At 48.4% G+C, this 20,305-nt stretch overlaps 1 protein-coding gene across 3 annotated transcripts in view; it reads right to left on the bottom strand.

Annotated features, from left to right (window-relative positions):
• Positions 1-20,305, bottom strand: part of LOC116987999 (polycystin-1-like) — an 83,149-nt gene that overhangs the window by 42,100 nt on the left and 20,744 nt on the right. For all 3 annotated transcript variants that reach the window (XM_033044384.1, XM_033044383.1, XM_033044385.1), the window contains 12 exons: positions 19,388-19,519; positions 18,303-18,478; positions 18,024-18,160; positions 13,687-17,348; positions 11,504-11,653; positions 10,471-10,608; positions 9,312-9,594; positions 8,962-9,181; positions 6,238-6,397; positions 4,376-4,510; positions 1,976-2,120; positions 617-1,198 (listed from right to left, as the gene is read on the bottom strand). In XM_033044384.1, coding sequence (XP_032900275.1) covers positions 617-1,198; positions 1,976-2,120; positions 4,376-4,510; positions 6,238-6,397; positions 8,962-9,181; positions 9,312-9,594; positions 10,471-10,608; positions 11,504-11,653; positions 13,687-17,348; positions 18,024-18,160; positions 18,303-18,478; positions 19,388-19,519 — 5,920 coding nt within the window. The remainder of the gene's footprint in view (positions 1-616; positions 1,199-1,975; positions 2,121-4,375; positions 4,511-6,237; positions 6,398-8,961; positions 9,182-9,311; positions 9,595-10,470; positions 10,609-11,503; positions 11,654-13,686; positions 17,349-18,023; positions 18,161-18,302; positions 18,479-19,387; positions 19,520-20,305) is intronic.

A 20,305-nucleotide genomic window follows, 5' to 3' on the forward strand; every position in this document is an offset into this window, starting at 1 on the left:
GTTCCTAAGTCTAGATATCTGAGTGTTCAGGCTCCTTCGGGTCTTCTGGCAGAAAGTAGAAGAGAGCGATGAGAATAGCCAGGGCATAACAGACACAAAAAAATGGAGTAACTCAGCGGGTCAGGCAGCATCTCTGGAGAAAAGGAATAGGCGACATTTCAGGTCAGGACCCTTCTTCAGACTGGGAGTCAAGAGAAAGGTAGAGATATAGAGATATAGAGATATAGATGGTACTTGTGACCATGGTCCATTGGTGGCAGTGGGATAGGTGATAATGCGTTATATAGATGGTGGAACTTAACAGGACCAGAATAATAATAGTATGATGACTAGGGTGGGGGAGAGACAGAGAGAGGGAATGCAAGGGTTACTTGAAGTTAGAGAAATCAAAATTCACACCGCTGGTTTGTCAGCTGCCCAAGCGAAATATGAGGTGCTGTTCCTCCAATTTGCTTTTGGCCTCACTCTGACAATGGAGGAGTCCCAGGAAAGAAAGGTCAGTGTGGGAATGGGAAGAGGAGTTACAATGTTCGGCAATGGGAAGGGAAGTTAAAGTGTTGGGCCAGGGCGGCAGGCATCCTTGACAATGCATCCAATGCTTGTAATGACCACGTACCTAAGAGGATGAACTGCAGGCAGACGTGGAGCCCGGCTGCACGATTACTGTGCTTGGGCTGGATCGTGACGTTTATGTTCTCTCCGGGTCCAAGGGTCCTCGTCACTGCGCTGTGCCTCCTGTACTGTGCCTCCGGCAACGTGACGCGGATGGCGGTCTCTGCGGACAGGCCGCTGACAGGGATGGGGAGCCCCTGTGGGCTGCTGAACTCCATGGATCCGAGCCGGGTGGAGATGCTGCCATTGCTGACGGTGCCAGTCAGGAAGGGGTTAACCCTGAGGCTCATTGTGACCTGGACGAGTTCGCGGTTTTCCGACAGCTGACGGGACAGTACCTGGGGGACGTGGAAGTGGCAGTGGTCCCCAGGCCTGGCACACAGCAAGTTGAAAGGGTCTGTTCTCTTCCCTTGCACGTCAATCTCCGAGACAGACAGGGACAGGAGCTCCTCATTTAGGACACGAGAGCGCATGAGGGACTGGGTGAGGCTGCTGGTCATCTTGAAGATGAAAGCTGAAGTGACCAAACCACTCACGGCAGCATTACCATTTCTCGGACTGGCACCTATTGCAGCCATTGCAGCACCTGCATTCAGAAACATAAGAACAATCAGTCGTTGATCTTACTTTCCTAGCACAAATTTGTTCTTATCGCGTTGAAATTGGCCCATTCTGACAAAGGTCTTCGACGTAAAATGTTAACGTTGATTCTCTTCTCAAAGAGGCTGCCTGACCTGCTGAGTATTTCCGACATTTTCTCTTTTTATTTAACATTTCCAGAGTTTTGGTTTTATTCTGGCCCTTCTCATTAGTTTAATTTAAAGATACAGCGCGGAAACTGTTCCTTTGCCCCACCGAGTCCGGGCCGACCAGCGGTCCCCATACACTAGCACTACATCCTACATACGAGGGACAATTTACAACCTTTACCAAAGCCAAATTAACCTACAAACCCGTACGTCTGGAGTGTGGGAAGAAACCGGAGCACCCGGGAAAAAGCCACACGGTCACGGGGAGAACGTACAAACTCCATACAGAGGGCGCCTGTGGTCAGGATCTAACCCGTGTCTCTGGCGCTGGAAAGGCAGCAACTTTGCTGCTGCACTACATCGCCACCCCATTGATTCCTCTAGTTTCTCTTATTCTTCTCATTATTCTCTTAGTGGCCAGTTTACCTTAGGAGCGTCACAACCTCTTTATAATTATTCTGAACCACACGATATACAATCACTGATCTGTGGACATAATCTGTACGCTAGTGACACAGAATCTAAATTGCTGCCAAGTGTTAATGTGATGACAATGTGAAAAATAAATCATTGACAAAATATGGAACACATTGACATACGGAGGTGCTGGGTACCTAAGACTTTCAAGATGTTTCTTCCAGCTTCTATGGGTGTGGCTGACCCTTGACCTGCCTTCTTCCCAATGATGTCAATCATTTGTTTGCTCATCCTCAGACTTTCCGCTAACCCCTGTCCCCGAACAAATTCATCAGGAAAAGCCTGTAAGAAATAAAGTATAAATTCATCGAATGATAAAACTTTGACTACTCGCACACCAATGATTTTGTTTTAAAGTACATTGTGGGAAGAACATTTAACCATATAACATATAACTATGTAACAATTACAGCACGGAAACAGGCCATCTCGGCCCTTCTAGTCCGAGATGGCCTCCAACTCTCTCCCATCACCTCAGTCACCCTGCTCATTTCCCCTCTTTCATACACTCATCTCCCATCCCCGAGTCTCACATTGCACTTTTATCCCTTCTCTTTACCCCCCGCTATCACCTTCCCACCCATATCCCTTCATCTCTCTTTACATTTCATTCCACATCTTCTTTCCTCATCGGAGACCCTTTTGTCAACTTTTCCCTCTCACATATTCCACCCATCTGCAAATTCACCTGTATCCACAGATCACTTGCCAGGCTTGTCCCCACCTTCCAGCCCTTCCTCTCTTTTCCAGCATTATCCCTCCTATTCCAATCAGTTTGAAGAAGGCTCCCAATCTGAAATGTCATCTATCCATTCCCTCCACAGATGTTGATTGACCCGCTGAGTTCCTTCAGCACTTTTTAATTATGTGCTGTTATCTTTGTGCTTAAAGGGTATAAAACATCTCTGCACTTTGAGTTCAATTAAATACTTTCAAGATTCTACTGAGACATTCTCCCAAAGAAGAGCCTTCCACCAGGTCTCTGGAATGATGGTCACGCCGAATATAGATCTTTCACATTAATAGTTCCAATCTCTGTGAGGCTCATTCAAGGATGAAACACAGCCCACCCTCAGAAACTGACTATCACCTGCTTGGTCCTTGCAGATTTCTGCCCATCACCCTCCTCATCCTCTCCAACTCTTGTACACTAATATGTCAAAAGGGACATATTTGTAAGCTTGATGGGAGCAATGTCGTTCCTCATTCTCTTTGACCTGTTTGGGGCCTTTGGCATGACCTTTCTCCAATACTTCTCTTTCAGCCAGTGGCCGAGAATCCCTTATGTTCTGTCCAGTTCGGAACATAGAATCACTTGCACCGACTTCTTTTCTCATTCACATTGTCTCATCTGGGCTGCCCAGGAATCAATAACTGGCTCCCTTTTTTTAATCGTATTTACACATTGAGCTTTGACAGCTTTATCAGAGCATTTCAGATTCGAGTCACATTCTTATGATCACCAGCCATACTCACTACCATGTCTCACAAGTGTCCCACTGACTCCAGATCACTCTAGTGACACAGGTCCATTCCTCGTCTCTGGTGCTGTGCATTTGGGGTTTGCACGTTCTTCCTAGGACCATGTGGGAGCTCTGGTGTATTCCCACATCCCAAAGAAACGTAGGTTGGTAGATTAATTGGCTGTAAATTATTGCTAATGTTTTGGTGTGTGGTAGCAGCTGTGGAGATTTGATGGAAATGTGGTAAGAATAAAATGAATTAGAGTAGGAGTAGGTGTAAAAGGGTTGATGGTCGGCATGGAGACGGTGGGCCAAAGGGCATATTTCCAAGCAGTATGACTCTATAAAAACACTCTCCTTCAGCAGGCCTTAGTTTATATGTCTAGTGTGTGACCAGATTTCAAATCTCACCACATTGCTACTATTGTGAGATGCCTTGTGATATTTTTACACCTTTTAAACGTAATATAAATGCAAGGAGTCAGGAAGTGGAACATTTTTTTTAGCTTCATTGGCATGTTTGAGTGAGAAACATAGGAGAAAATAATTTGCATTTGTATTTCATGGTCTCAAGGCATGCCAAAGTGATTAATAACTAATAATGGAATTGTTTAATTTGCTAAATGGGGCTGCCTTTTAATGCATGACATGTCTCATGAATGAGCAATGTGGTTTTAGATGATGTGGGGTGGGGTGTAAACCTCCATTATAAATGCTGAAGTATCTGGAGAGGGACATAAACAAATGCTCTTCCATTTCCCATCAACAAGTGTTATACATCTTGGAGGATAGAGATAAAAAAAAGAGCAAGTGATGGGGAGGGCTATTAGAAAGAGACACAGCAACAGAGGAGAGGTGTTAAAGAATGAATGAGAGGGTGCAAATGAACATGAGCTGGTCATGAGACTGAGTGTGTTGGATTGATTGGGAATGTTGGATGGACACCACTGGTGGGCGTGAGTAAAACAAAATTAATAGTTTCTAATGTGTCGAGTCTCTGGAAGTCAGACCTAACCCTGCAGCATTGGTCTAGCTGAGCGGCGAAGACAAGGAAAGAAGATGCTGTTTCCTCACCGCACATTGCGCTAGCCCAGCGCTGACCTGCGTCACCTCCTCTAGCGTGGTGACATTCAGGGTCGCCAATGCCAAGGTCACGTTACTGCGGATGGCGATCCCATCCCGCAGGACTTCTCCATGATGCCTGGAGTACTGAAAATAAAACATGAAACAGTTTGGTTGAGTTACCTCAATGTGCAGGCTGCTATAACCACGGGGTCAAGGGAAGAGCGTTCATGTCGCGGCCCTGTTTTCACCAATCTCTCCACCACCACGCACAAGAAGCGCAAGACAGACACCATTGTATGCAGATGCCGAGAAGTGTGTTCAGCTCTGGCTGAACAACTTCTAATCTTGTGTGTGGACTCGTTAAGAAGAAGAAGAGCTATAGCCACAAACAGTCCTCAGGTTTTATGGGGCAATGTTAATGCAAAGGATATTTAAGCATAACTTCTGTTGCACTTCCTGTAATGTACGACACCAGTGTTATTCATCACTGTACTTTTACTGTACCACGCTCCTGCCTATATATAGTATTGCATCCTTTATTGCACTCCCTGTGTAAGTGCCACAGTTCTGTACAATACCATAGTCTGTACAGTAGCATATGCTGTCCTATATGCCTGTACAGTTTCATATCCAATTCTGTATTCTCATTCAGCATGTGTACTCTACTAAACATTACACTGTGGTCACATAGAATCATAGATATTTGGAGGTCAAGAAAAAGCTGTTCTATTTAGGGCAGAGTTCTGACTCTTCAAGTTCAAGTTCACATTTATTGCCATATTTTCTTCAAGTTGAAATCTCGCAAAGCAATAATGTGCTGCCCCAAATTATATCTGTACTGTTCCTATAGGGCACAATGCTGAAATTCTCTGTTGTACCAGGGATCATCTTGTACTCCTGTACTGCACCCATCCCCTAAGTATGCCTCATTGTCACCTTCCTCTAGCTAACAATGATTAATTGATTGACCTTCATCCCCTTTGATCTCTCATTTTCACACCTTACCCTTCCATAGCTCTGTGACCCTCTCCCGACTTTCAGTCTGAAGAAGGGTCTCGACCCGAAACATCACCTATTCCTTCTCTCCAGAGATGCTGCCTGTCCCGCTGAGTGACTCCAGCATTTTGTGTCTATCTTCGGTGTAAACCAGCATCTGCATTTCCTTCCTACACATTTTGGATCGGCATCGGCACCGGCATCGGCGGCGGCGGCGGCGGCACCGGCATCGGCGGCGGCGGAGCTGCGGGTGTGAGGACGGCGGTGCAGCGCTGGAGCGCCATTGCGGGGCGGGCGGTGCCTTGCCTGAGTCGCCGCGCTGGAACTCCGGTGAGCTGGGACCGGCGCAGAGCTGCGGGCGGCGGCGCCGAACTTTACACCGGGAGCCTGGGATCTCGCGACGAGATCACCAGTTGAGCTCCATTCGGCGCGGCCTTGTCGGCTCCGGAAGCCACGGTCTCGAGTAGGGAGGCGGCCGTTCCAGGGTTCCCAAGCCGCTGAGAGGACTCTCCCGACGCCGGAACATCATCACCCGGCGAGGACGGCCTGGAACATCGGGCCTCCGTAGAGGCAACTGTGGAGGCCTCAATAGGCCCGACTATGGGTGGACATTGGGAATGGGACGGGACTTTGTGCCTTCCCCCATAATGGGAACCATTGTGGGGGGATGTTTTTATGTTAAAGCTATTTATTATTGTTATGTTTGTATTCTTTCTTATGTGCTGCATTGGCAAAAGGAATTTCACTACATCTAGGTGTATGTGACAATAAATCAACCTTTGAACCTTTGAACCTTTGTTAAGTATCTATCAATCCCCGCCTTAAGAATACTGAATGACGTGGCCTCCACAGCCATCTGTGACAAGAACCCTCACCTGGTTTAGGGCACTGATGAGTGCGATGGAGAATTGGATCACTTTGTCAGGATTCCCCTGCTGAACCAGGCCCCATAACTCTGACTGGCTTTTACGTTTCAACCAATTGACAACTCGGTGTGATCCTAATGGGAGATCTGGCATCAGAACCATCAGTGTCCTGTGGGGAAGGCAAGGGCACAACAACACTTTTGGGTTAATGTCACAAAAAATGGGATATGGAAAATGGCACCAACACTTGATGGTGAATGGTGCCACTGAACAGTACGGACCAAACTTCGTATACCATCCTGTGCAGGTTCATTGGTGTTCCTTCGAGAAAGAAATTATCCACTCCCTCCTCAATCAACCCACACAGATTTTTTAGGTCTAATTCAATCTGTACCATTGCTGGGCACACGAAGACCAAGCCTAGGAATGATCAGCCCCAAATCCCAGTCCTTATTGGCAATCAGTAACTCCTGCTGATGTGCACGTAGAGTCAGTTGGAATTTGTGCTGAGGTTTAGAGTTCCCTATTGTGATTAGCTGGGTGACATTTGCCTGATTACATAGGGAGGTACAGAAGGGAGTCCACTCCTTGTTCAGCAGTAAGCAGGCAAGGGCTCAGTACCTTGAAAACACAATTGGTGAGTTGGGTAGGGATGTGTAGGAGGAAACCACAGCATGTAGAGCTACCACAGCCTACAGCAGTGTCCCTGCAAAGGTAACTTTCGACCAGTGGCTCTAACACCCATAGTAATGAAGTGTTTTGAGCGACTGGTTATGCAGCATATCAAAAATAGTCTACCTGCCGACCTAGACCCACTGCAGTTCGCCTACAGAGCCAACCGATCCACAGAGGACGCAGTCTCAACAACACTGAACCTCGTACTGTCACACCTTGATCGGAAAAATACTTATGCCAGGATCCTCTTCATAGACTTCAGCTCTGCTTTTAACACAATCATTCCGCAGCAACTGGTGGAGAAGTTGGAGCTATTGGGGGTTGATGCTGGCACATGTAACTGGATCCTGAACTTTCTATAGCAACGGCAGCAGACAGTCAAGGTGGGCAGTAGGACATCAAAAACCATAGCCGTGAGCACTGGCTCGCCCCAAGGCTGTGTCCTAAGCCCCCTGCTGTTTAGTCTGCTTACACACGACTGTACTGCTAGACTCAACAACAACTTCATCAACAAGTTCGCTGATGACACAACAGTGGTGGGTCTCATCAGTGCAATGATGAGTCGGAGTACAGGATGGAGGTGGAGCTGCTCACAGGATGGTGCAAATCCCACAACCTCATTCTCAACCTGGGAAAAACTAAGGAGATGGTGGTTGACTTCAGGAGGGCGGGAAAACAACACCATACACCTCTGCACATCGATGGAGCTGATGTGGAAAGGGTCAGCAGCGTGAAGTTCCTAGGACTCCGCCTGTCAGATGACCTGACGTCCACGACCAACACCACAGCACTGGTCAAGAGAGCCCAGCAGCGACTACACCCTCTCCGAAGACTACGGAAAGCAGGTCTCCCCACTACACACCTACGAACTTTTTATACGGGGACAATCGAGAGCACATTAACCTACGGCATCACTTCCTGGTTCGGGAGCTGCAAGGCGTACGAATGGCACCAACTAGACAGGATTGTGAAGACCGCCAGCAGGATTATTGGTGCTCCACTCCCTTTCCTGCTGGACATATACAGGAGGAGATGTATCAGCAGAGCCATCTCCATCATCAAAGACCCCTACCACCCATCGCATCACATATTCTCCATCCTGCCATCTGGGAAGAGGTACAGGAGCATTAGCTGTAAAACCAGCAGGATGCTCCTCAGCTTCTTCCCGCAGGCTATAAGACTGATAAACGGACTTTGCCCCCTGCCAAAGTATCGCGCACCAACCACCAACCTGGACACACTGCAGCAGAGCCACTGTCGTGCCGCTGCCGAGCGGAACGCCTGTTGATGTTTAGTAGAGAGTAGAGTGTTTAATTTGTTCATGATATATGTATTTTTATTTCTATTTTTTTTTTTACTGCACACTGAATGGACACTGGTTGTACAGTATCAAGTCAAGTATATCTTTATTGTCATTTTTTTTGTTTCCTCTGGGTATGTGAGTACTCAGGAAAATGACAATAAAGATATACTTGACTTGATACTTGAACTTGTCTGGTGAGGCTCCTACCTCTGGTCAAACAGCAGGTTCGAATACGAGTATTACTGTCACTTTATGATCTAAATATCTCAGCAATTTCATGGTTACTTTGTGGTCAGCCTGCTCCAGAAACCCGGTGGCCATGGTATGATCCACCTGTGTCACTCACCCTTTGGTCACTGTCTGGTCTGCCTGTTCCAGTTGTCCCATAGTCTGCCTGTCCCAGTAATCCTATCATCACAATTATCCCAGTTATCCCATGGTCACTCTGTCCACATTTCCAGAAATCCCTTGTGTCAGCAATCTCATGGTCATTGTTTGATCATCTGTCCCAATATTATCTGCATAGTTAATACAAAGTGAAAATTAGATACTTTTCTAGGTCTTGAGTTTGTTGAAAAGAGTCTAGATGCAGATTATTTAACATATTTTACATTCGGATGCAAACCCCCCTACAAAAAGACTTAAATGATAAGTTGAAAAGTTGGTGTTATCTTTGTAAATATACTATTGGTTTACTTTTCCTGATAGTCCGGGCACCTATTGGCAGTGCCGTAGACTGCCTTGTCCTCACTTACCTGTTGACAGCAGTAGTGCGGGCACCCAATACATCCTCCACCTCAATGATCACACTGACTGCTGTAGCCCTGTCCAGGGAGCTCACGGGCAACAACGCACTGAAAGAGGGTTTGATGCCCCAGTACAGCTGGAATCTTTCGCAAACAGAGTCTCTGGAGCAGGTGACAGCCACCAGGGTGTAAACTAGTTGATCCACACTTCCGTCCTCATCCCACCAACCTTGGAAATACCAGGAAAGCAGAATCAGTTTCCACAGACACACACGACTACACAGCTGGCCCAAACCAGTCTGGAAATGAAAGAGTGGGTGAAGGATGGTGGTGAGATCTGAAAACAATTCAACAGTTACCCGTGCAATTAAAGCTAAGTGGGGTCTCTAGCAGGTAGAGCGCTTGGTCGGGTTGGATGGAGCATACGCCTCCAGTAGGAGGATAGTTGGGGCTCAGAATGATGCTGGAGAACCCTGTGATTTCCTCTTGAAGGTCAGTGATGTGCAAGGTGAAGGTATAGTTGACTCCATCTTGGAGAACACCCTGCCGAATGACCAGGTCAGCATTCCAGTCTCCTGTGGAGGTGATTTTGTTGTCCAGGATCAAGGGGTAGCCATCAGAACTTTGAACTGTCCACTTGTGCTGCAAAGAAAATGAAATATGAATAATGCTAATGGATGACTTGTCCACTGAGCAAGATGGAAAACAGCTAGCCCTCTGAGCATTCAACCACAGATCATTTCACATTGTAGGCTGTTAATAAATTATGGAGCATGAAATCAATGATGTATATACTATAGTGCCTTACACAACCTCAGAACATCTCAAAAGTGCCTCAAAATCAATAAAACACTTTTAAAGTAAAGTCCGTGTCGTAATTTGGAAAATATATCAAGCAATTTGGCAGACTGTACAACATGAAAAATAACCAGTTAATCTATTTTTTTTAATTGACTCAGGGATAGATTTAGACTTCAGAGATACAGCGCAGAAACAGGCCCCTTGGTCCACTGTGTCCGTGCCCACCAACAATCACTCAGTACATTGACCTACACACACTAAGGACAATTTTACTACTTACCGAAGCCAATTAGTTTACAAACCTGCACGTCTTTGTAGTGTGGTAGGAAACTGGAGCACCCGGGGAAAACCCACGCAGTCAAGGGGAGAACCTACAAACTCCGGACAGACAGCACCCGTAGTCAGGATCAAACCCGGGTGCCTGGCTCTGTAAGGCAGCAACTCTACCGATGCACCACTGTGCCGCCCCCTGGCCAAGATATTGGCCAAGAACAATGGGGAGGTCAGCAGCTCATCTTCATAATAATGGCCTGGGTTTCTTTCACATTCACCTGAGGCGACCATCTTGCTACCTCTGATGCTGTAGCACTGTAATGGATATTGCTCTTGATTTTCACACTCGCCTGAAAGGATACCTTGGACACTCCTCCAGAGTGATTGAGGATTGTAGCAACAAAGTCCAAACAAGAAAACAACACAGTGAGTGGGAAAACGTACCAGTAATTGGCTGTTGCAGTTTGCACATCTTCCAACCAGTGTTACGTGCATACTCCTGCTCACTCCGTAGCTCCAGCGCACACGGCAGGAGATGCATTCCAAGAGCACGTCGGCGACCTTTCCAGCTCGGATCAGAACCTGCAGTTTAGAGAATCGCTGTCAGCACTAGGAGACAGCATGTCTGGCTTCAGGCATCGGCACATTGACAGTGCCAGGTCCAACACCAGACACAGAGGCAACTGTGTTCATCACCAGGCATGGATTCTGTCACCCTCCAAAGACACATAGAACATGGTAATGCCCAGACTGAGCACAATTCAACAGGGCATATGCTCTCCATATGTGGCATGGTCAACACCAGCTGTGACCAACACTGACATAGTTATGTTTGGCACCAGGCATAGATACTGATGCCATCAGTGCCAGGCACGGACATATGATCAACACACATATAAACCCGGATGCAACTCCTGACCAATCCCTGAAACACACCAGTCCAACAACAGATCCTAAAGCAAGGGGGATTGCAAAATGATGATCAGAGTCTCTGTGAATTCCTCTTTTGCTGCCATTAGCAACCTGGGATATATTTCATTCAGGCCTGTGCTTTATCCACAGTCAATGTTGCTAACTCCCTTACAGCTTGCACTTTGTAAAAATGTTATCCCATCCATTATTTCACATACTTCCTCCTTATTGACAAAATCAAGCCCCTCGTTTGTGAAGAGGATAACTGAGAACTCCACACACAAGTAGATTCTCTTTTCTGTCCTAATCAGGTCCTACTATTTCCTAAGTTATTTTCTTCCTAATGCTCTCATAGTGTCGTACAGCACAGAAACAGGCACTTCGGCCCACCATGTTCATGTTGACCTTCATAGGCCCCCATGGCCTCCGATGACCCTGTGACCTCAGTCTCTGAGACCGATGTCAGAAGATCCTACATTTGAGTCCCTCGACGCACCCAGTCTCCAAGCCCTTACCATACTGCACTTCTAGGTCCCCTGTGCCTTTGAAATCAGCCAGGACTCACCATCTGAGTGGTGTGGGCCTCCTCTCTTCCAGGTTTGCTGACAGTCAGTGTGAATGTGTATGTAGCACCAGGCACCAGCATACGCCCGGGAATGGAGACAGCAGCACCACCACCACTGGCAGTGGGAATAAAGAGAGAAGTGGGCTGATCCTGAAGCAGAGAATAAAATGATAATCTGTCATTCAAATCAGTAAACCTGCACTCGGCCCTCACCACCTTTAGCGTTAAACGTAAAGGTAAAAACGTGATTCCCTCGGCCAGGATGAGATTTAAACCAAGAGCAAGACGAGACGGCAAGAATCTAATCCAGTGCTTCACCCTTTTCCATCTCTTGTCCTCAAAGTACAACATTGACAGAGGGAGTTCACATCAGATTAAGGGCAGGCAGTTTCCCAGGTAGCTTTTGCTCTGTGATCTCTGGATTGGCTTTATTTCCTGAATGGAGAGGAATTGTCCCGGGCATTTCCCTCCTCATTGGCCTGGGTTTTTTTCTCACTGCTTCCGGATCATGGGTGAGTGAGAAGTGTTGATCCATAACGCCCGAAGCACCGCAATGTGTCTAGCTAACTGGCCATTCCTGCCTCATTACTTTCCTGATGGTCACAACCAGCAACTATTTCATGTAACGTGATTAGAATCTGGAATAGTCTGTATCTAGGATAGTGGAAACAGATCCAATGATAATCTGCAAAAGGGGGTTTGATTAATCGCTGTGAAAATGAAATACAGAGTGGAGAAGAGGGATCTGTTGAATATCTCTTCAAATCTGCCAGGCTAGACAGAATGACTGAACGGGATCCTCCTGTGCTGTATGCGGAGATTTGGCACACAGTTTAGGGTGGGTGATCAGGAAGACCAATACTATGTTGTAGATGTAACATAGGTGGGGTGAAGTGGGGATGTCTCAGTACAGCTGCACAAAACCATATCTGGAGTAGTGCGTTTAATCTTGATCTCATTTATAGAGGATATACTTGCATGGGAGGCAGTTGGCAAGGTTGATTCTTATGATAAAGGAGTTTTGTTATGAGGAATGATTAAGCAAGTTGGACAAATGCTCATTGGGATTTATTGAATTAATAACAATTGGAGAATGAAGGTTCACCACACTGAAACATTTAAGATAATGATAGGGCTTGACAAGGTAGGTGCTGAATGACGTTTTCACTCATAGGCATATTTACAATCAGGAGGGGTAATGGTACTGTTTCAGAAAGAGAGTTGCCCATATAAGATGAAGATGACAGGGAATTCCTTCTCTGTCAGTAGGTTGTGAATCATTGGACGTCTCTACTCCAGACAGTAGGCGAAGCTTGGTCATTGAATATGCTCGGTCTAAATAGATTACATTTTCAATAAAAGGAGAGTCAGGACAAGGCAACGGGCAAGGCTTAGACTATCCGTGGAGCATGGCAAACTGATTCAAGGTCCTACTCTTGGCTCTGCTGACTACATTCAGTGGCAGAGGCAGGATTTTGATCGCCCCATTACAGGTAAGATGCAGAGGCTTTAGAGAGGGTACAGAAGACGTTTACCAGAATGCTGCTGCCTGTATTAGAGGGTATCATCTATATGGGGAAGATGGACAAGCTTGGATTGTTTTCTCAGGAGCATCGGAGGTTAAGGGGAGGGGAGACATGATAGAAGTATTAAGGCTTGGTAGGGTAGAGGGTCTTTCCCCTTTTCCAATAGTGGAAATGTCAGTTTAGATATAGGGTGAGAGGGGGAAAGATCAAAGGAGATGTGTGGAGCAAGTGTTTTTTACCGTAGAGAGTTATGGGTGCCTGGAACACACTGCTAGAAGAGGTGCTGGAAGTACATACCACAGTGGAGTTTAAGGGATCGGTACATACTGTAGATATCCAGGAAATAGAGAGAAATGAATCACATGCAGGCAGAGGAAATTAGCTTAACCAAACATCATATTCGGCACAGACATTGTGGCCAAAATGCCAGTTCTTGGGTTATGGTCATAGAGTCTTGGAGTCATACAGTGTGGAAGTAGGCCCTTCCGCCAACTTGCCCACCATGTTCCATCTACACTATTCCCTTCTGCCTGCGTTTGACCTATACACACCTGCCCTATCCATGTACCTGTCTATATGTTTCTTAAATGTTGCAATAGTACCTGCCTCAACCACCTCCCACTACAGGTGTACTGTTCAATGTTCTATTTGCCTTACCGTGCTCTGGTAGTCCCAGTGGTATAGCAGCCTGGTCCCCTCTTCCGTTGGGCAATCTGGGTCGTAGGACTGGGAGCCGTCTAGCACCAGGTCGCGGAGAGAGGCCCAGCTTCTCTGTGCACCCCCATTGATGATGGGCACCAGCCTGCTCTGCACCACCTGGACCAGTGCCGCCACCTTCCTCTGTAACGGGGTCCTGGCTAGAGCCACGGTGAACTGGAGGCAGTGTGTGCCCAAGGGCAGAGCTAGCCGGGGCAGAGCCAGGAGAGGCTTGCTGGTGTCCACCGCTGGGAGGTCCAGGCGATTAGGCCCTCGGCAGCCCGCCCCCTCGAAGGCCTCCCATAGGTAGTGAGCCCGGTAGGCCGTGCACCCCCTCAGGTCCACGTCGGCCTGGAAGTAACTGGGCTGGGCCCGGGGGAGGGAGCGCAGCGGCCGTACCAGACGGACCGCGGGGAGACGGCAGGCGAGTCGGTGCACCATCACCATTACCCAGGCTGCCGCCAAGCTGACGTCGTTGAAGGCCCGGGCATGGACAGTGTAATGGCCAGCGGCCCGGTACTGGTGCTGGGCTGTGCCACTCTGTCCCGTGTACGTCCTCTGGCCGTCTCCAAAGTCCCACCTGTACCGTACGTCGCTGCCTTCAGCCACCGCCATGTGGAACGTTGCAGCCTCACCTACCAACAGAGTGGAGTGGTCACTCCAGAGTCCAGAGGCCACCACCGGCAGCTGCACTCGCAAGGTCAGGGTCAGGGCCGGAGCATCGAGCTGGACCGAGGGCCGGAGCTGGATGATCAGCAGGCCTGGGTAGCCGGGAGTGTAGGAGACACTGGCTCCAGCCAGGTGCCGGTCCGGGGAGCCCGGCATGTGGAAGAGCCACGTGTAGTTCACCGCCCGCAGGCCAGCGCTCAACCTCATCTCCTGCTGGGCTTCCAACACTGGCTGGCAGCAGTTGACCAGCTGCACTCCGGCTGCCTTCTGCTTCTCCTCCTCCTCCTCCTCCTCCACCTCCATCTCCATCACCCAACTGGAGAACACCTGGCCGCTGACCCCGTCCCTCGTCGTCTCGTCGTGCCACCCGGCTGACGAGAAGCCCACCCGGCAGGTGGGCCCGGGCACCCACACACCAACGCTCAAGTTGGGAAAGAACAGGAGGTACCGCACGCCACTGCCCTGCTGGACACGAAGGACAAAGGTCATGGTCGGGCCAACCTCTACGGACGCTTTGTCTGGCACTATGTCCAAGCCTTGGGCGGTATCCATCACTGTAATGTTATGGTGGACCTCCTCCCAGCTCATTCCATTGGAGGCGTTGAAGTAGAGCAGGTACATGCCCACCTCTCTGAACGTGCACTTGGTATGGTGTTCGCGCCGGGATCGGATGTCCTTGTCCCCCATGAGACTCCATTCCCAGGATACATTGGTGCCTTTGTCGGCAAAGTCCTGAATGAGAGCGGTGGCATTGGATGGAAGGAGGAAGGGAGGGGCCTCATCTGTGATGGAGTGGTTCACCCCGGAGATGGGCTTCAGGATCCTTAATGTCAGCGAGCTCTGGGCACTCCCCAACTTGTTGTAAGCAGTTGCGGTCACCACAGTGGTTCCTGCAGACATGGGGCGGTAGGAGAGTGAGGACGTGTTGCTCCTGATGTGCTCCTGATCTCCTTCAAATGACCACTCATACTGCAAGTCCGTTCCTGAAACAACAGCCACCTTCAAATGCACCAATTGCCCAGCGGCTACCTCATGCGTTGGCGTTATAACCTCCATTCCGCGAACGCGCTCTTGGGCAAAGATCTCCTTGCTCTGCTTGATCTCTCCTAGGGCGTTTCTAGCCAGCACCACTGCCACGTAGCTTCCGGCCTCCTCTGGTTGAAAAACCACAGTCGAACCTTGACCAGTCTTTACAGTGACAGGACCTTGACTAACAGTCCACTGGTAGGACAGGTTGGAGCCATGGAGCGCATGTGCATGCAACTGGCAGGCTTCCTTGGCGGCAGAGTAATGGCCCTGAATCAAGTCTCTGCTGGATATCTCCAGATCTCGTATCCTCTCCTCAGCTTGAACGGTGATCGTTTTAGTTTCTTCACTCACTTCGTTTCTTGCTGTCACCGCCACAAGGTACACACCAGGCTCTTGGAACTTGTACTTGAAGTGGGACGTTCCCTGATGCAGAGGAATGTATCCCTGAACTGCCCATAAATAAGAGGCCCCATCGCCTGCACTCTGCTTAGTTACAAACACCACCTCCTCTCCAGTTGCAACCGTTGACTGTTCGGTGCTGAGGCTGAGTTGGGCGATGGGAGTCAGCACCCAGATGACAAGGTTCTTCTCCAAGCGGCTGACCAGGTTCTCTCCGACCACGGTCACTGTGTACGGGCCGGGGCTGCGGTAAACGTGGGATTGGCCCCATCCCAGTCCCCGGGTAGGGCCGTCACCAAAGTCCCAGCGGAAGGTAGCATTCGTGCCCGATGTGGCCCTGAGATGGAAGGCGTAGGTCTTGTTCAAGGAGAGGTGTTGCTGGGTGGGCCCCTCATGAGAGATGGTGAAGTCGCCAAGGCGCTCCTGCACTGCCAGGCGGCAGGAGTTGCTGGAATGGTCGACCTGGTTGTGGAGGTGGACGGTGACCAGGTAGATGCCTGGCCGGCTGTAGTTGAAGGTCAGTTCCCTGCTGCCCGAGCGGAGAGGGCCCGACACCCCCAAATCCCACCGGTACTCGTACGGGTGCTGCTCGTCTTCCGGAGGGACCACCTCGGCCACAAACCGCACCGGCTGCCTCAGCGGCGTCGCCTGGCAACCAGCCTGCAGGCGTACCGAGGCAATGGGCGCCTGCACACAAATGGCGGCCTGCCGGCGCACCGAGGCGTAGGTGTTGTTGGCGACCACGGCCACGGTGTTGGTGCCGGCCTCGGTGAAGGTGTGGTGGGCCATGGGGTTGCCGAGCACCACCAGAGGGGGGCTGCCGTCGCCAAAGCTCCATCGGAAGCAGGTGCCGTTGACCGCCCCGGACACCCGGGCCTCCAGCCAGGCTTGGCGCCCCAAGGTCACGCAGTCCGGCCCCGTGATGTCCGTCACCCTCAGCGTGTGGGCCACCGCGGACGCCGACCGACTGGCCGAGCTGACGCCATTGCTCGCAGTGACCGTGAGGATGTAGGTCCCTTCGGTGGTGTACGTGTGGGAGAGGCTGGCTGAGGTCAGGTTGCTGAAGATGTTCCCGTCTCCCATGTCGAAGGTCCACATGATGTTGCTCCCACTCGAGGCCTGGGCGTGCACCAGCGTTGGGGAGCCCACTGCTCCCTGGCCACTGACGGTCACCACCAGGCCAATGATCTCCTCCTCCACCCTTACCACCAAGTGGCAACTCACCGCGCCGGCCATGTTGTTGGCCACCAGCGAGACGTTGTAAACCCCTTTCTCCTTAAAGCGATGGCACACAGTGGCATTCCGCCGCTCAGCTGCACGAACTCCATCACCAAAGCTCCATGTGTAGAGTATTCCGTGGGAAGAGGGCTGAGGGACGGCTTCAAATGTAACAATACCACCAATGCTGGGGTGTCCTGGAGTCAGGGAGCAGCTGAGATCTAACAGGCGGCTGCGGGCGTGCACGAGAAGGCTCTTCCTCACATGGCTCTGCTGTGCAAGCACCTCCACTTCCAATCTGTAGTCACCTAGAGAAACATTTTGTTTAGACTTTAGAGATGCAACGCTATGTCTGCGCCCACCAGCAATCACCCCGTACACTAACACTATCCTACACACTCCGAACCATTTACAATTTTACCAAAGCCAATTAACCTACAACCCTCCACGTCTTTGGAGTGTGGGAGGGAACTGGAGCATCCGGAGAAAACTTGCATGGTCATGGGGAGAACATACAAACTCTGTGCAGATAGCCCCCGAGGTCAGGATCAAATCCGGGTCTCTGTATGGCAGCAACACTATCACTGCACCACTTGTTTATTGGCAAAATACAGATGCTGCTCTACAATCTAATAGCGGGCTCTGATGGACTGATGTAATTGTTCCCACTTAAAACATTTCAGAGAGTGCAGAAGGGAGTGAAAAAAATGGCCCAACTCTAACAAGAGCAAAGCAATTCTTAATGCTGCCCTCAGTCTTTCCAGCACTTTGTGTTTTGCTCAAGGAAGTTTGCCATATCTCCAATCACTCTTACCAACTTCTACAGAACACATGCTGTCGGGATGCATCAAAGCTTGGTTTGGCAACAGCTCTGCCTGAACCCTGTGAATTGTAGGTTGTTTATCCTGCAGCAGAGGGCTACTCGCTGTTTCACAGTGTGGGTTTGCTATGGGTTTATAAATCCAGTTGGGTTGCACCCTTACCAGGTTGAGTGTACGTCCAGGTCATGTAATCCTGTAGGTTGACGCTTGCAGGACCTGCTTCCTCCTCTGGGAGAGAGGAGGAATGTTGAGGGTGTGTGGAATGTGTCACTTGTGCACTGCCATCGCCAAAATCCCATCTAATTAGCGAAAAGTGTAAAATAACTGAACAGAAAACACACGGTGACCAATGACTTCAGTCTACAAATACACAACTATAACGTCATGCATCTTGGTGCACACACAACAGCACATGCCTACGTACAATCTTATGTATCTCACCGGAAGGTAACGTCTGCCAAGCTGTCCGCTTTAACCATCAGAACAAAGAGTTGGGGCTGGTTAACAAGAATCACGTTGGACACGTTGATAAATTGTGCATCCATTAGAGGATGCATGGTGACTGCTACCAGCTCAGTTGTCACACTCTGCCTGCTCACAGGGTTCACTGCAGTCAGCTGTTGAAAACATATCCAGCAAAAGATTACAAGCTGGAATCTAGTTGAGGATACGAGTGGTCTGTGTACAGAACATCAAATGGCCATGAAGAAATGACAAGTTACCATCTAACCAAAATATTTCATTGATTTAAATATGAAATATCAGATCCATGAGTGGAGATGAAGACTGGAATCTAATCAAGGAATTAATATATTTTTTCTATATGCAACAGATACCCAGAGGTTATAGATTGGAGTTTAGTGAAGGGCATGGATAACAGGAGTGAGTTACAGGCCAGAATCAAATTGAGAGTTAGATGGTTTATAAATTAGAATTACGGATATATGACTGAGTTACAAGCTATTTAATGGAATTTGGATGCTTTGTATCGGATTTGAAATTAAAGAGTTCATGCCGTAAGGATAAAATTCCAATATCTTGGCAGCTGTGAAGAATGACTGTAGCAGACTGGTAAAGGAGAGCTATGTGAGAACTGCTTCTTGTTTGAAATTGGATAAGTCAGGAGCAAAGGTGTAGTTATGATTGTGAAGATGGAACTGAATTCCCGAGCATCAGCGGAGCTGCTTGTTGGAAGACTGTGTGCACCAACAGTGGGAAAGGTTGAGGTCTGCCATCAACAATCCAGGAAGTGGCTATATGTGGGACAAAGGAGGAAGCAACCAATCATCAGAATGTGAAAAGATCAATGGATTGCATGAAACCAACAATCAAAGATATAGGAATGAGATTTTAGACATTCCAGAGAATGAAAAAGGAGGCAGAACTGACAGAGGAAGAGAGAGAAAGAGAAAATATAAATCATCAAAGAAAGATGAAGTAGACAGAGCCACCTAATTACAAATGTGCTGGATCTATCAGACTTCCATGCTCACTTACAGGGTCACAAGCAGGAAAACAACACTTACCTTCAACCTGTAGGTGGCAGCACGTTTGAAGATCACAGTGTGGGCTTGTCCGGTGTAGGAAAAGATTGCCAGGTCATCGATCACCCAGGTGTAAATAATCGAAGTGCCAAGGGTAACCTCTGCTGAAAACACCTGCAAGAATTGACTTGTTATTGAAGAGGACAACTTGCTGCGGGCAGCTGGCTGTTTGTCTCCAGTTTAACTCTGTTTCACCCTTACCAGGAGTAGGGGCGGTAGGTGATTGTGGGGGAATATGGGGTTCCAGACATCAGTAGTGAGTAGGGCATCATTAGATAGAGAGTTGGTGAACATGCACTGATATTGAGGAAATGGATGAAGACAGTGGGGAAGTGGGATCTCAGGTCAGAAGATTAAGAGGAAGAATCAGTATGGAACGACAGGGGCAAGGATTAATAAGGGGTTCTCTATCGGTCACAAACATTGGTGGTAATCAGGAAATTAGAGGTGCAGGTTACAAGAATAATGCTATAATCATTCATTATTGTAATCTACAATTGAGCAGGAGAAAACCATGTGAGCTGTGACAAAGTGGCAGATGAACTCATGGAGAGTATAACACCCTAATTTAAATCAGAATGTGAAGGAAATATTGGGGAACAATTTAAAAAAAAACATATAGTACTCTGTTAATTGATGATCTAGTAGTTAACAGGTCTTTAGAAGAAGTGGACATTGAGCAGCGTTTTACATTAATCAGCATCTGCAGTTCATTTCTATTACAGAATGTGAAAACAAAGTTAATAGTGATTGTGGAGTCAAAATCTGAATAAAGCAAATTGCAAAGACATCAGATTTTTTAAGCTTAGATCGTTTCTATCTAATACTTTTATCCAATTGTTTAACATTGGGCCTCTTTCTTTCTATATTTCTTCTTAAAGTATCATGAAATATTTAATT

This window comes from Amblyraja radiata, chromosome 26, assembly GCF_010909765.2.
Source record: "Amblyraja radiata isolate CabotCenter1 chromosome 26, sAmbRad1.1.pri, whole genome shotgun sequence".
NCBI classification, from domain to species: domain Eukaryota; kingdom Metazoa; phylum Chordata; class Chondrichthyes; order Rajiformes; family Rajidae; genus Amblyraja; species Amblyraja radiata.